The sequence below is a fragment of the Leucopleurus acutus genome (assembly GCF_964270905.1).
Source record: "Leucopleurus acutus genome assembly, chromosome: 18".
Classification (NCBI taxonomy): domain Eukaryota; kingdom Metazoa; phylum Chordata; class Mammalia; order Artiodactyla; family Delphinidae; genus Leucopleurus; species Leucopleurus acutus.
The window spans coordinates 32,818,224-32,833,502 of NC_139160.1; the positions used below are offsets into that span (position 1 = coordinate 32,818,224).

Consider the following 15,279-nt stretch of genomic DNA (forward strand, 5'->3'; position numbering starts at 1 on the left):
AGCAATCCCACTACTGGGCATATACCCTGAGAAAACCATAATTCAAAAAGAGTCATGTACCAAAATGTTCATTGCAGCTCTATTTACAGTAGCCAGGACATGGAAGCAACCTAAGTGTCCATCAACAGATGAATGGATAAAGAAGACATGGCATATATATACAATAGAGTATTACTCAGCCATAAAAAGGAACGAAACTGAGTTATTTGTAGTGAGGTGGATGGACCTAGAGACTGTCATATAGAGTGAAGTAAGTCAGAAAGAAGAAAACAAATACCGTATGCTAACACATATATATGGAATCTAAAAAAAAGGAAAAAAATGGTCAGAAGAACCTAGGGGCAAGATGGGAATAAAGATGCAGACCTACTAGAGAATGGACTTGAGTATACGGGGAGGGGGAAGGGTAAGCTGGGATAAAGTGAGAGAGTGGCATGGACATATATATATTACCAAACTTAAAATAGACAGCTAGTGGGAAGCAGCCGCATAGCACAGGGAGATCAGCTTGGTGTTTTGTGACCAACCTAGAGGGGTGGGATAGGGAGGGTGGGAGGGAGGGAGATGCAAGAGGGAAGAGATATGGGGACATATGTATATAATTGATTCACTTTGTTATAAAGCAGAAACTAACACACCATTGTAAAGCAATTATACTCTAATAAAGATGTTAAAAAACGGAAGATATGTAATTATTAGTCATCTTAGAATTTGAAAAGTCAGAAAAACTATTTATGATCATAAACATACTTCCTTAGAACCCAGAAGGGATTATTTTCATGCAACGCAGGAGTATTATTAAGCAAATAACAGTTCATTTTAAGTAATGAATTAATTCTATTTGAGGGACTTCCCTGGTGGCGCAGCAGTTAAGACTCTGTGCTCCCAATGCAGGGGGCCTGGGTTCGATCCCTGGTCAGCGAACTAGATCCCACATGCATGCCTCAACTAAGAGTTTGCATGCCACAACTAAGGAGCCGGCAAGCCGCAACTAAGACCGGGTATGACCAAGTAAATAAATAAATAAATAAATATTTTTTAAAAGTTCTATTTGAACACATATACCTGAAATCCAGAAAAATATATCACTTAAAATTATCAATTTTCATGCAATCTTGTACTACATTTAAGAGAAGGAAAAACCTTAACAGCTAAAATAACTTGGCTTTTTAATTATCTTTATTACTAACCAGGCAACTTGCTGATTAAAAACATGGCTCCAGAGTCTGATTTCTGAATCCTGCCCAGCCCCTTGCTTGCTGGGTTACCCTAACCAAACTACTTAAAATTTCCACGATAGTATCTTTGGTGAAGAACTGGTTAGATATACAGAAGACTGAGGGAATTCTATTACAGTGCTATTCGGAGGTGGTACACCATATTTAATTAATATGGTAGTGAGTTGTTAATAGGAAATAAAACTACTTCTCACCTTTCAGCTTCAGGTTAAAAGGCTGACCACTCTATCTAAAGTAGAACATGAGCTCACCCACTCCCCTTTCTCTGTCACAGCACACGGTTTATTTCCTTCATACGTCCTGACATATGACTTACGAAAACCTATAGTTTTCATATATTTTGTAATTGTTGACTCTGCCTCTTTCCCACCAAAATGTAAGTTCCATGCTAGACAAACCATCAACTGTCTTAGTTGTGGTGGCCAGTCTCTAGGACAGCCCCCAATGATCCCCTGACTTGTGTAACCAACAGCACACTGTGAAAATTATGGAGGGTCATCTCCAAGACTAGGTCATAAGAGACATTACAGCTTTTGTCTTGCTCCCTCTTGGATCACTCACTCTAGGATATGCCAGCTGCCAGATCACAAGGACACTGAAGAAGACCTAGGGGGAGGCCCAAAGGGCAAAGAACTGAGCTAAAGAAGCCAGAGAAGCAGGGAGGCATGTTGCCAACAGCCATGTGCTTAAGCCATCCCAGAAGCCCCAGTCAAACCTTCAGATATGAGAGCTCTAGACAACCTCTTCACCGCAACCTCCTGAGACACCAAGTCAGAACCACCCAGCTAAGCAAATTCCAAACTCCTGACCCACAGAAACAATATGAGATAATAAATGTTTGCTGTTTTGGCTTAGTTTGTTACACAGCAGCAGGTAACTGTTACAGCCACAGTTGTGTGTTCAGCCTATGGAACAGTTGCTGGCAGAAAGCTAGCAGTCAATAAGTACTTGAAGGTATGGATAAATAAGCAATTACTAGAGATAAAACACATAAAACATAGTGCCATCCCACAAATGTTTACCACTTAAGGGAAAAATATAATAACAAATTACAAATAAAGTATTGTAAATGCCCTCAAGAAAATCATAAGTAAATTAGCAACAGATAGAGACCAGTGATTAATTCTGGGGTTGAGAAGGAACCTCAAGAGAGGCTTTGGAAAGGGGATACACAGGGAATCTGGTGAGGCTGATATGAGAATTACAGGAGATGGTGCATGTTACAAGCTAAGCAGTATACCTGCGTTGTTCCATGGTCTTTACTAAAATGCAAGTGACATCACTATTACAAAGAGACATCGTCGTGGGGAGGAAAACTGGCCGTTCATTGTTTCAGGTGTGATAAGCTAACCACCCCAGTCATAGGTTCACCCAATAACAATTCCCACAAACCCACCAACTACCTCATTCTACCTTCAATGTTCCTAAATATTACAAATGGGCATTTCCCACTTTTAACTTGTATTATTGAAATTTATGAAAAGTTCTTTAGCCAGACGCTTCTTTGAAAAGATGAAAAAGTACCACCCCCCCAAAAAAATTAACTACTTACAATGATTTGCTCATATTTAGATTTCATATAGTATTTTAATATTATTAAATGAAAAACATTATATTATTGAAATTCCTTTAAATTTCTTGAAAATAAGTTACCACATGCAATACGTATTCCACAGCCAAATGCCATGTGCAGAGCAGCCAATGGAAATGCCCACGTAGGGAAGAACGAAGGCCTCAGTCTTTCTTTATCTGCGATAAAGTCACAAGTCCAATCCTAGCGTGCATGTGTTCGGTTGCTCATTTGTTTTTTTGTTTTGCCTATGTTTATAATTTTTTTAAATACTAAGTTTCACTTAAAGGTTAATTAAAAAGATTTAATCCTTTCCCATTAAGTTCAATAACACCATGAATTCTACCACAGACCCTTGATGGTCCATGGACCACAGGTTAAGAGTCCCTGGTAGGTAGATATGGAATAATAACAGAAATAGTGGTGGAAAAGAAAGCAACTCAAGTTCTAATGCTTGCAGTGAATCAATGGGAGGGACTAGATGACCTACAGTTGAGACCAACATGGAGAAATAAAATAAAAATGCTCAAGAAGAGCTGGAAGTTTTTGAATGAAGAGCTACCAGGAAAATAAAGTCCTCAAATAACCCCTAGGTTTCAAGTAGAGCAAGAGGAAAGCAAACATTCAAAGATAACAGGCTTTGAGTTCCAAAGAACAAAGTAGGAGGGTTTTCGAAGGCTGGAGAAATTGGGAGATACTGTCAGATTAGAAAAATAAACAGACCTGGATAAGGGAGAAGCACATAGGTGCTTAGTGAAGATGTGGATTGATTATGACTTCTGATGTTGACTCTGGTCAGTAGAAAAGTGATTTTAATTGTAATAATTTTAATGAAAATTAACTAGGAAACATAAATCAAACCATGTGGACTGTATCTTCTCAATTTATCTTCTCTCTGCCCTCTGCCCCTACTGCCACTACCCTAGTTCAGGCCACCTGGACAATTGCTGCAGCCTCCTAACTTGTCCCTGTGTCTTCACTGCCCCCTACCTCTACCCCTCCCCGAGCTACTCCCTGCACTGATGTCAATTTGATCTTACCGAAACGCAAATCAAATCATGTCCCTCACTCCTGTGCTTAAAACCTTCAGCCTTTGTAACCCCATTACTCAGAGGATGACCCTCAAATATCTTAACCATGGCTCAAAGGTCCACTTTAATCTAAATCTTACTTCCTCTCCAGACAATCTCTTCACTACTCCACCACCCTTATATGATCTAGATGTAATGAATAACCTAGAGTCTTCTACACATGCACAAGCTATCCCTCATGCCTAGAACCTATCCACACCCACAACTCCTATCCCATCTCCTTTATCTGGCTAATTTCAACTCAATCCTTAGCTTTCAGTTTGAACTACATCTCACACAGGAGGCTTTCTGACACCTCAAGACTGGATTAGATGCCCACAGACCTAGTGCTTTCCATTATATTATATGTATACTACTCTGAAACTGCCTTTCATCATACATATGTTTACTCAACAAACCTTTAACCCCTTGAGAACAAGAATTGTTATTTTATTCACGAAATGTTCCTGGAACTTGGCATGGTCCTAAGCATGTAGTGGGTGTTCTATTAATATTTGTTAACTGGGTTAATTAATGAAGAGCTTCCTACCTTCCATGCCCAGGACACAAGCTACTGCATCTTACACTTCTAAATCCTTCTCAACGATATTTTAAATAAGGAATAATTAACACAGCATATCACGGAGAATGCCAGACATTATGCCTTTTATATATTAAATTTAAAAACCCAGACTCTTCCCAACACTGTTATTTCAAAGTGCAGTCCCCTACACTAAAAACAAGTATGAATTTCTGTAATTTAATACCATGGTATAAGATAGTAAGGAAAATACCCACTCAAAGGAAAAGAGCACAAATACATTTTAAAAGAATTTAATATTCAAAATACCTCAAAGTTATATATACCCACATCTACTCAAATAGTTTCTAATTGCATATATTCAAATATTATAATACTATATGCTTGAAAGGAAATATAAATTAGCTCTGTAAATAAGTATCAGACTATTTTTAAGACATAGACCAATACTACCCATACACAAAAATTATCTGAAGACATCAACAATGGCTTTCTACTTGCCAACCTGACACTTCCACTAGGAATCCATTCCACTGATATCCAGGAAGTAAAATTATTACAGGGTAAAAAAATTACTACCACTCCTGCCAGCCTGTATTCCAACCTGTCCTTTAAAAGTCAGCTGAAAAGTCACCTTCTCTATGAAGTCTTCTCAAAGACCAAAGTTGACCACACCACTGTGCCATTCCAACCCATATCACTGCACTACAACTGTACACTGGTTGTGTACACATCTGTTTCCCCACTGTTCCCAGAGGGCAGAGACAGATTATTCATTTCTGTATTCCTATACTAGTACTAAGCCCTCAATAAAGGCTTCATGAATGAATGGATAAAAGGATGAATAAACAAGTCTGCATACCCTACTACATCTTAGCATATTCAACTCTGAGAGCTCTTGATCTTATTCCCAAGTTTCTACTGATTTGAAGAGGAGCTCTCTAAACCAGCCCATAAATATTTAAAAAGTCCAAGATAGCACTTAAGTGTTACTACTGAAAATCTAAGTACAGGAAGCTCTAATTAACTCATATTAATGGACTCAGAAAGGCCCACCCAACTTAGTAAATAGTTTAAGTTTTATAGAACTTATTTTCACGTATATTCAGTTGTCCCAGTCCATGCTGGTATACCTACTTTAGACAGAATACTTTTAATATATAGTTTTAAAGAAAAGCTATAGAATATATTATCATACTTTTTGCTTTATCATTCATTTTTAACTTAAAAAGGAAAAATAAGAATAAAAATGCAAAATAAACAAATTATAGTACAGAAAGCTTTATATCTTACTAGGCCAATATAATTATTTTAAATTATTCTTTTCCATTGAGCATTTTTTGTAAAGTTAATGATTTAGGTCCCGTGACCGTACTTGCGAGTTAGACACAAATTCAGATAATCAAAATCATTTTATTTTCTTTCATAAGTATGACATCTAATTTAACATATATCCCACAAGACACAGCACATCTAGGTAGGCACAGGAGTACTCTGCAGGTAGACAAAATCCAAGCCTGTCAGGCACATCCATCTGGAAACTCATCTTCGAGTGAACCAGTCTCACAGAAAACACCCAGGAATATGCTGGAGTGGTCTGGCAGCAGTTAGTTATACTGAGTGAGTCTGAAGGCCCATGGAGAACAGGGAAATCTTCTCAAAGCACCCATCAGAATGCACACCCAGACCATGAATCCCTCAGCGTCTCTAAGACCCCATTCCCGAGGGGAACCAGGAAAGCCTGCACGTATACCTGGCAGCAGGCTGCCATTGTTGCTAGATCTGTGATTTCCATACAGAAGTTTTTCTACGTCCTTTGCAATTAAGAAGGCTTATATCCTTTACCCGTTGCCATCTCTCAGTCACACATATCATTATTCCTTTCGGACAGACCTTTTTCAGTTTTGTTTACTAGAAATATTCAAAACAGTTCATTTCTTATCACAGAAAAATTATTAGATACAATATGTCTTTACAATTATAATTTTCTCAGGATTAAGATCGATGGCTATGATACAACTTTCCCTTGTCAGTTCAAGGTCAGTAGTCTCATATGGGTGGCTGCAAGAGAAAAGCAGAAAATAAGGAGATATATTGAATACGTCTAGATTTTACACTGGCACTCTGAGTGGAGAAAGGGATAGGACTTAAGTGGCAGTATAACTCTCTTGGTAAAGATCATGTTCTCTGGGGCCAGTCTGCCAGTTTTCCCAGCTGCCTCATGTGACTTTGAACAAGTTACTTATACTATCTCTTGCTTCAGTTTCTCTGTATTTGAAAAAGGGAATAATAATAATGCCCACTCAGAGGCTTGTTGTGAAAACTGAATGTGTTTATAAAGCTAACATTTGGAATGCTACTTGGCACATAGCTAGTAATTAACTGTCCTTACCATCACATAACACTCCTTTTTCCAATCAGCAGCTGTGTTTCTACATTCTCTAAGTAAATTCTCCAGCAACTTATCTTACATCTTTCTATTCCCTGGAAGATTCTTGCATGTTGACTGAGAGACGTATACCAAGTTAGAGAAGCAGGGTTCTACCATGGAGGCCTTATGTGCCACGTCAAAAAGCTTTAGGCTTGACCTATAGATAACAGGTGCAATTAAGCAGTTTCAAATAGGATTAAATATGGTCAGACATGCAATTTAGATAGGTCACTCTGGTTTCTGTGCAGGAAGTTGGCTTTTTAGGAAGCAATAGAAAGTTGTGAGAGTCCTGACGAGATAATAAAGGGACTAGTGCTGTCATAGAAGACTTGAGAGAAGAGAATATATTCAAGAAATAATCAGAAACACTGGAAGGGTGAAGTTACCGTCTATGAAAATATAGGAATAGAAATGTGTTTAAGAGGGAAGTAAAGCATTTAATTTGGGGCACATAGAGTTTCAAGTACAAATGAAACATCCATGTGAAGGTATTCTAGATCAATGCATGAATGTCTCAACTTGAGGGAAAGATCATAGACAGAGATATACACAAAGATATACCAAGTCAAGTACTATATACACAGGAAAGGAGCAATGGCTTCAGGAAAGCAACCTGAGAAATGACAATAGTTTTAAGATAGGCAAAGGAAAAACACACACAATACAGATAGAAAAGGAAAAATCAGAGGGATATGAAAACCTATAGTTTGGTACCACAGAAGCCAAGAAATCTTTGTTTTTCAAAGAAGAAGGAAATAACTGTATCAGGCAGAGCAGAGAAATCCATTAAACTTCCGAAGACTAAAAAGTAATGAATATCACTGGGGATAAAAAGGATTATTTTATAATGATAAATTGAAACAACAATCCAAAATGTATATGCACTCAGTTGCAGAGCTTCATAAAACATGAAGCAAAAGCTGAAAGAACTAAAAAGAAAAATTAAAAAACCCAAAATTATACTTGGAGATTTCAACACTCCTCAATAATTTTTAGAAAAAGCAGACGGAAAATCAGAATATAGAAGATGTGAACAACACTATCGACCAATTTGGCCTATTAACTATTTATGGACCAATTCTAACAAAAGCAGAATATACATGGAACATCCACCAGAACAGACCACATTCTGGGACAGAAAGCAAGACTCAAATTGAAAAAGACTGAAATCACACAAAGTATGGTCACTGGCCACAAGGGAATTAAATTACAAATCAGTAACATAAAGATATCAGGAAAATCTTCAAATATTTGAAAATTAAACAACATATACCCAAATAATCAATGGGTAAAAGAAGAAATCAACAGGAAATTTAAAACTATTTTGAATATTCAGAAGATTAGCAGCTAAAGCAGCTCTCAGAAGGAAATTTATAGCATAAAATTCTTATTAGAAAACAAAGTTCTCAATTATTTAAGCTTCCACCTTAAGAAGCCAGAAAAAGAATAAAGCAAAAGTATAGAAATGATAAAGATTAACAAATAAATGAAAATAAAATAAAGAAAATCAGTGAAACCAAAACCTGGTTCTTTGAAAATATCAATAAAATTGACAAACCTCTAGACAAACTAATCAGGGGAAAAACAGAAGACAAATTATCAATATCAGAATTGGAAAAGGGGGAAATAAATACAGATCCTACATTAAAAAGGTAAGGAAATATCACAAATAATTCATAATTCAACAACATAGATAATATGGAAAAGAATTCCTTAAAAGACAAACTACCAGGTCTCACTCAAGAAGAAACAGAAAATTTGAATAGTCCTATATTTAGTAATAGACATTTCATTTCAAACAAGATAGGAATGGCAAATAAACACATGAAAAGATGTCCACAATTAGTCACTGGAGGAAACAATTTGTCAGTGTCTTATAAAGTTAAAACCACATGACTCGCCCTCCAAAATGAAAACATATGTCCAAAAACAACTGCACTCAAATGTTCATAGCAGTTTTTCCTAACAGTCAAAAACTGCAAACAACCCAAACTGTTGAATATATAAACCAACTTTAGTATTCTCAAACAAGGAAATACTATTCAGTAACAAAAAGAACAAATTTCTGATACACCCAATCACTAGATGAGTCTCAAAAGCATTATGCTAAGTAAAAGAAGCCAGACACAATGGCAAAATACAATGTAATGCCATTTACATGAAATTCTAGAAAACGAACTACTGTATAGTTCAGAAAACTGATCAGTATTTTCCAAGAGCTGGGAAGGGGGAAGAGAACTGACTGCAAAGGACACAGCGGAAACTTTCTGAGGTGATGGAAATGTTTTATATAACTGTAGTGTATGCACGACTGTATACATTTGTCAAAATTCAGACTGCACTTTTAAAATTAATACATTATATTATACGTAAATCATACCTCAATTTTTAAAAGTGCATATTACTAATCACTAATATTGTGACTGCATGGTTTACCAAGCATTTTAGTATATATTACTTAATTTAGCTCTTATAAAAACCCCTATAAACAAGGATGCCAAGGCTCAAAAGCTAAATGACATTCAAAGCTAGTACATGGCAGAGCTGGCATCCGAACCCCGCTCCCCTACATTCACCTACATGTAATGAAGAGCAGACACTAATGGAGATCTCAGAACTTCCGCCAGTTGCTGTACAGGACCATGTCTGTTTTGCTAGCTGTAATTGTGGACTACCTGGTGTCTTGAAGTCAATTTAGTGGAATGGATCACCTTTCTTTTTTTTCATGGAATGGAGGAGTAAAGAGGAGTGGAAAGGGGCTTCCCTGGTGGCACAGTGGTTGAGAGTCCGCCTGCCGATGCAGGGGACACGGGTTCGTGACCCGGTCCAGGAGGATCCCACATGCCGCGGAGCAGCAGGGCCCGTGAGTCACGGCCGCTGAGCCTGCGCGTCCGGAGCCTGTGCTCCGCAACAGGAGGGGCCACAACAGTGAGAGGCCCACGTACCGCAAAACAAACAAACAAAAAAGAAAGGAGTAGAAAGGAAGGAAAAGAAAATGATTAGAGTTCATTATGCTTAGAAACATTAAATATTGGTTCTTAAAAGAACTTTCGTTTTGACAGAGAGTATTTCTGTATGTGTGCTGGGCTACAAAATAAAGTGTGTTTCTCACTGTGGGTCCTAGTCAAAAAAGCTTGAAAACCATCGCTGCAGGCCACACAAGGGATTACGGCAGTAACGTTGGCTGCAGAGAGATGAAAGGGGAGATGAAGATCAGCAGGAGCGCTGTACTTTAGGCAAATAGTTGTGAGGGACAAGGGAGAAAAAAGCAGGTCAAAAATAACGCCTGCCCCACAGAAACACCCAGTGGACACTTTGATGGAAAACTCAGCATTGTGACATCCACATTCAATTTTGTCCAGCTTACCTTTTCACACATGCCCCCCTTCACTGTCCTCCTCCCAACCTTTTTGCCTCAACAAGGAAAGCTTTCCTTTCAACCCAGGTATAAACAATGAAGCGTTGTAAGCTAAATGATTTTTTTCACCTTTATATTACCCTAGCACCTTGGACAGCACTTTATACCTAGCGGGTGCCCAAATATTCGTAGAGCAAACGCTGTTTAAAGTATATTAAATCTGCCTAGGGGCCTCAAGGCTACAGTAATACTTCATACCTTTAACCCAACAGTGTCCTATGAAATTAAATTCTGACAGTAATTTAAGAAATAACCTTGAAATGTGAAGTACTTTTGCAGGCCTTTAACAAAGCAACCTAAAGAGATGGGTTTCTAACATTAATGTTTCCCAGGATGTTTCAATTTAATGTTTTTAAAATACTGTTATTCAAACATATGACTACAGCAGATGCCATTCTTATATTTCTTCTCTCAAGTCCTGCCCAAAAAAGGCTATTCACTTTAGGAAGTTCTAAATTAAAAGCACACATGCAACACATGTTGCAGGGGTGGCAAACTTTAATTACAAAACATATCGCTAGCACACATCAAAGCATAATGGCAAATGTTTCCCTGCGCTCTGACTCACCAGAAATAGTTTAAAGAGCCCTCAAAATATCCAGCTATCCTCTCCCTCCTCAAAGCTCTGCATTGCTCTGTAACACACATACCCTGTAAGGGTCAACTGCAAATAAGTCAGTCACACCACCCCTCTGTCCATACATCGGGAAGTATTTTTTAAAGGGGGTAAAAATGGACAGAACTGAATGCAGTAGTCAAGATACTTGAGCTTAAATGAGACTCACCAAAACCCTGTGAGGAAGGCAGAGAAGGCATAAAATTAGTCCTGCTTCACTGACAAGTGAACAATCTAATAATTGATCTGCCAAGGTCACAGAGCTAAGAAGTGGTGAAGTTCTGTCTTCCAACGAGAGTCTTCTGATTCCAAGTCCAATTCTCTTTCCACACGGCATCAATCAACAATGACCAAGAAAGAACTGAGTTGTCAGTGTCTCCTGTTCAAGAGAGCTGTGCTTATTCTCTGACCTCCACAACAATGGGCCAGCTGCCTAAACTAGACTGCCTGCTCAATCTTTCCCTGGAAGGAGAGGGTAGCAAGGAATCCAGGACAGTCAATCATGTGAACATCTAAGATGAAGGTAGGTCAAGGCAACAGTCAGAAATCCAGCCAGGTGGTCAGAAAGGCTGACATCAGGTCCTGGTCAAAGCTTCTCTACTCTATGCAAAGGCAAGACTCCATCTCCAGGAAGCTTGACCAGGACCAAGCCAGGCCCAGATCCCAGGAAACCACAATACCAGGCAGGTTATCAAAAGAGAGACTCGTTCTTTCATTTGTTGAATTAATTTATGAAAATGCTTAACATGTGCCAGACAACATGCCTGGAAGTATTAATAACAACTCACTGTCTCTGTGTTCAAACGATTTAAACCAGTGAGAAAGACAGACCATAGGCCAACATCAAAAAAATCTACAGGGCTTCCCTGGTGGCGCAGTGGTTGAGAGTCCGCCTGCCGATGCAGGGGACACGGGTTCGTGCCCCAGTCCGGGAAGATCCCACATGCCGCGGAGCGGCTGGGCCCGTGAGCCATGGCCGCTGAGCCTGCGCGTCCGGAGCCTGTGCTCAGCAACGGGAGTGGCCACAACAGTGAGAGGCCCGAGTACCGCAAAAAAAAAAAAAAAAATCTACAAACAAATAGATGCTGGAAAGGGTATGGAGAAAAGGGAACCCTCCTACACTGTAAATTGGGAATGTAAATTGGTATAACCATTATGAAGACCAGTATGGAGGTTCATTAAAAAACTAAATGTAGAGCTACCATATGATCTAGCAATCCCACTCTTGGGCATATATCTGGAGAAAACCATAATTCGAAAAGATACATGCACCCCAATGTTCACTGCAGCACTATTCACAATAGCCAAGACATGGAAGCAACCTAAATGTCCATCGACAGAGGAAAGGATAAAGAAGACATCGTACATATATACAATGGAATTTTACTCAGCCATAAAAAAGAACTAAATAATGCCATTTGCAGCAACATGGTTGGACCTAGAGATTATCATACTAGGTGAAGTAAGTCAGACAGAGAAAGACAAATATTATATGATATTATATGTGGAATCTAATAAAAAATGATACAAAGGAACTTATTTACAAAACAAAAACTGACTCACAGATCTGGAAGTCAAACTTATGGTTACCAAAGGGGAAATATGGCAGGAAGCGATAAATTAGGAGATTGGGATTAACATATACACACTACTATATATAAAACAGATAACTAATAAGGACCTACTGTATAGCACAGGGAACTCTACTCAATATTCTGTAATAACCTATATGGGAAAAGAATCTGAAAAAGAATGGATATATATATATATATAACTGATTCACTTTGCTGTATATCTGAAATTAACACAACATTGTAAGTCACCTATACTCCAATAAAAATTAAAAAAAAAAAAGACAGACCATAAATCATGTACTGCTTTGATAAAAATATGCACAGGGCACTATGGTAAAACCCAAAAGTTCTGACCCTACCAAGCCCAGGGGCAAGGATGAGGGGAGAGGCAAGGAATGGAGACAGGATGGACAGAGAAAGTCTTCACTGAGGAGGAACCCATTTACTAATGTAAGATCAGAGCACGATGGCTTCCAGAGTGGCCCACTGAAGCCACTCCACAACATGACTCTGTTTCTAGAACTTGGAATAGAGATTATGTGTTGGCAAAGTGCAGAGACAGAGTCATGAAACAAAGGTAAGGGTGGGGTCTGAATGAAAAGAGGAAAAAAAAAACTGTAGAGTGCCCACAAAATATGAACAAACCTCAAGAATATCATAACATAGAATACTATTCAGCAACAGAAAGGAAGCACTCACACACACCACAACATGGATGAACCTTGAAAACATTATGCCAAGTAGAAGAATTCAGTCACAAAAGCGCACGTAAGACTCCATTTATATAAAATGTCCAGAAGAGGCAAATCTATAGACAGAAAGTGGACTGGACATTGCCTAGGGCTGAGCGAGTTGGGAATAATTCGGGAGACTATTCACAGGCATAGTATATTTTATATAAAAATTCTATATAGTATATCCTATATAAAAAGAATATATATATATATTCTTTTTGAGTAATGAAAATGTTCTTAAATTGATTGTGGTGATGGTTCTACAACTCTGCAAATATACTAAAAACCATTGAATCATACACTTTAAATGGGTGAACTACATGCTATGTGAATTATACCTCAATAAGGCTTTGCAAATATACCACTGTAGATTCTCATAAAAGTTAATACTTAATAACTGCACATGGTTTTATTATTGGCCTTAGGAGCCATCTGAAGGCTAAATCAGCACAGCAAGTGTGTGGGTTTGGAGCTACATGGAACAAGACTCAAGCCACAGCTACACCACTTGAGAGCTGTGCATACTTGGGTAAGCTACCTACTTAGGCTGCCTGAGCCCCGATGCACTCCGCACTACAATAAGTACATCACCCACCTTGCAGGGTGAGAAGTTATATACATAATCTGCATAAGTGCTCAATATTACTACCATTTCTGACTATTATCCTATGAGAAATAAATGTTATTCAGAAAAGTTTACATAAATATCCTTTTCTTAGATACTATCCAGAGGAATAAAACATAGCGTTCTGATTCAATTTTTTAAATTGTGCATGTCCAGATCTACATCTCATTCATCTTTTTATGCCCACCTAAACCACGTGCCTAAGATGTTACTTTGGATATTGGGGGTGCTAAACACTTTTTGAGTGCTCAGTGAGTTCTAGGCACTGTTTCATATTTGACATAAAGTGAAGCTGAATTCAAATCCTAGTTATCAAAGTGCTGTGCTTGGTCCTCCTTATCATGCTTCTGTGTTTTTGGTGCTACTGTTTATTTGGGTCTTGTTGTTATTCTCATTGTTATTTTTTACCGTTAACCAAGAGTTACATTCAAAAATATACTTCTCAGAAAAATTCATTTGAATATATAAGAATCTGTAACGGTGATATAAAATGTTAAGTACTTATAAGAAAGCTGATTATTTTCAGCATGCAGAATATAGGATAAGGCATGCTTAGTTCTCTCGTTTTTAAACAAAACTTTTAAAAACTATATGTGTGATATTTTAGTCTGGTTTACTTTAATTAGCAACTACATATTTTTGAAAAGCTGACATGTCTTTAGCTATTCTTTGTACCTCTTTTTGAAGTGTGCGATTCACCCTCAAAGAAAGAGAGATGATTTGAATGATTCCAAGTTGACTAACAACTTGTGATTAAACAAAATTTTTAAATGAACATATTGACTAGTCCCTTTTACTATTTGAAAGCAACAATCTAATGTATTTCACAACCAGTTCTACCTCTTACTTTAGCACTATAAAGAAAGTCCATTTCCAAAACATGCAGTTTGTAGCAATTTCAAAGGTGTTAGTGCAGCACACCATCAACATTACATGGTTAGTTAAGATGCACAACAAAGGAAACATCAAGGATAATCTTACCATATCATCTGTCAGTGTCCTAATATTTAAATGCTGCAAATGAAAGAAACCAATCATATCAGTAATTTATAACAGCTTTTTTAATATTAGTTAATAGAGTACATTTAAAATTCTACAACGCTAAGTTGAATGTAATTCAATTTCTGACAGTCTGATAAAAATGCATTATATATTGTTTTAATCACTTTCTCAAAAAGATGGACAAAAGTTACCCTGAATGTAATAGTCTCCTAAAATTTCTTGTCTTTGTAAACCTCACAAACTAGAAACCTCACTGTAGAACAATAAATATATTCTCCCAAATAACAGTATTAGCTACCATACAGACTTAGAATGCAATGGATATAGGGGTTTAAATAAGATTTTCAGAAAAGTGTTCAAATTATAAAAGTGAAACTTTAAATCTACCATTAGCATGCAGCATAATAGATAATGAAGTACTTTGCTGGCTAATTAACTTAAACAATTCTAATAAAAGAGA

At 37.6% G+C, this 15,279-nt stretch overlaps 1 protein-coding gene across 4 annotated transcripts in view; it reads right to left on the bottom strand.

Annotated features, from left to right (window-relative positions):
- The window catches only part of DIAPH3 (diaphanous related formin 3), a gene marked incomplete at both ends in the record, with an annotated part of 563,043 nt that overhangs the window by 512,293 nt on the left and 35,471 nt on the right, over window positions 1-15,279 (bottom strand). Inside the window, one exon of one of the 4 annotated variants that reach the window (XM_082859701.1) lies at window positions 14,799-14,831. The exons of the other annotated variants lie outside the window; for them this stretch is intronic. Coding sequence (XP_082715827.1) covers window positions 14,799-14,831 — 33 coding nt within the window. The remainder of the gene's footprint in view (window positions 1-14,798; window positions 14,832-15,279) is intronic. 4 annotated transcript variants of the gene reach the window in all.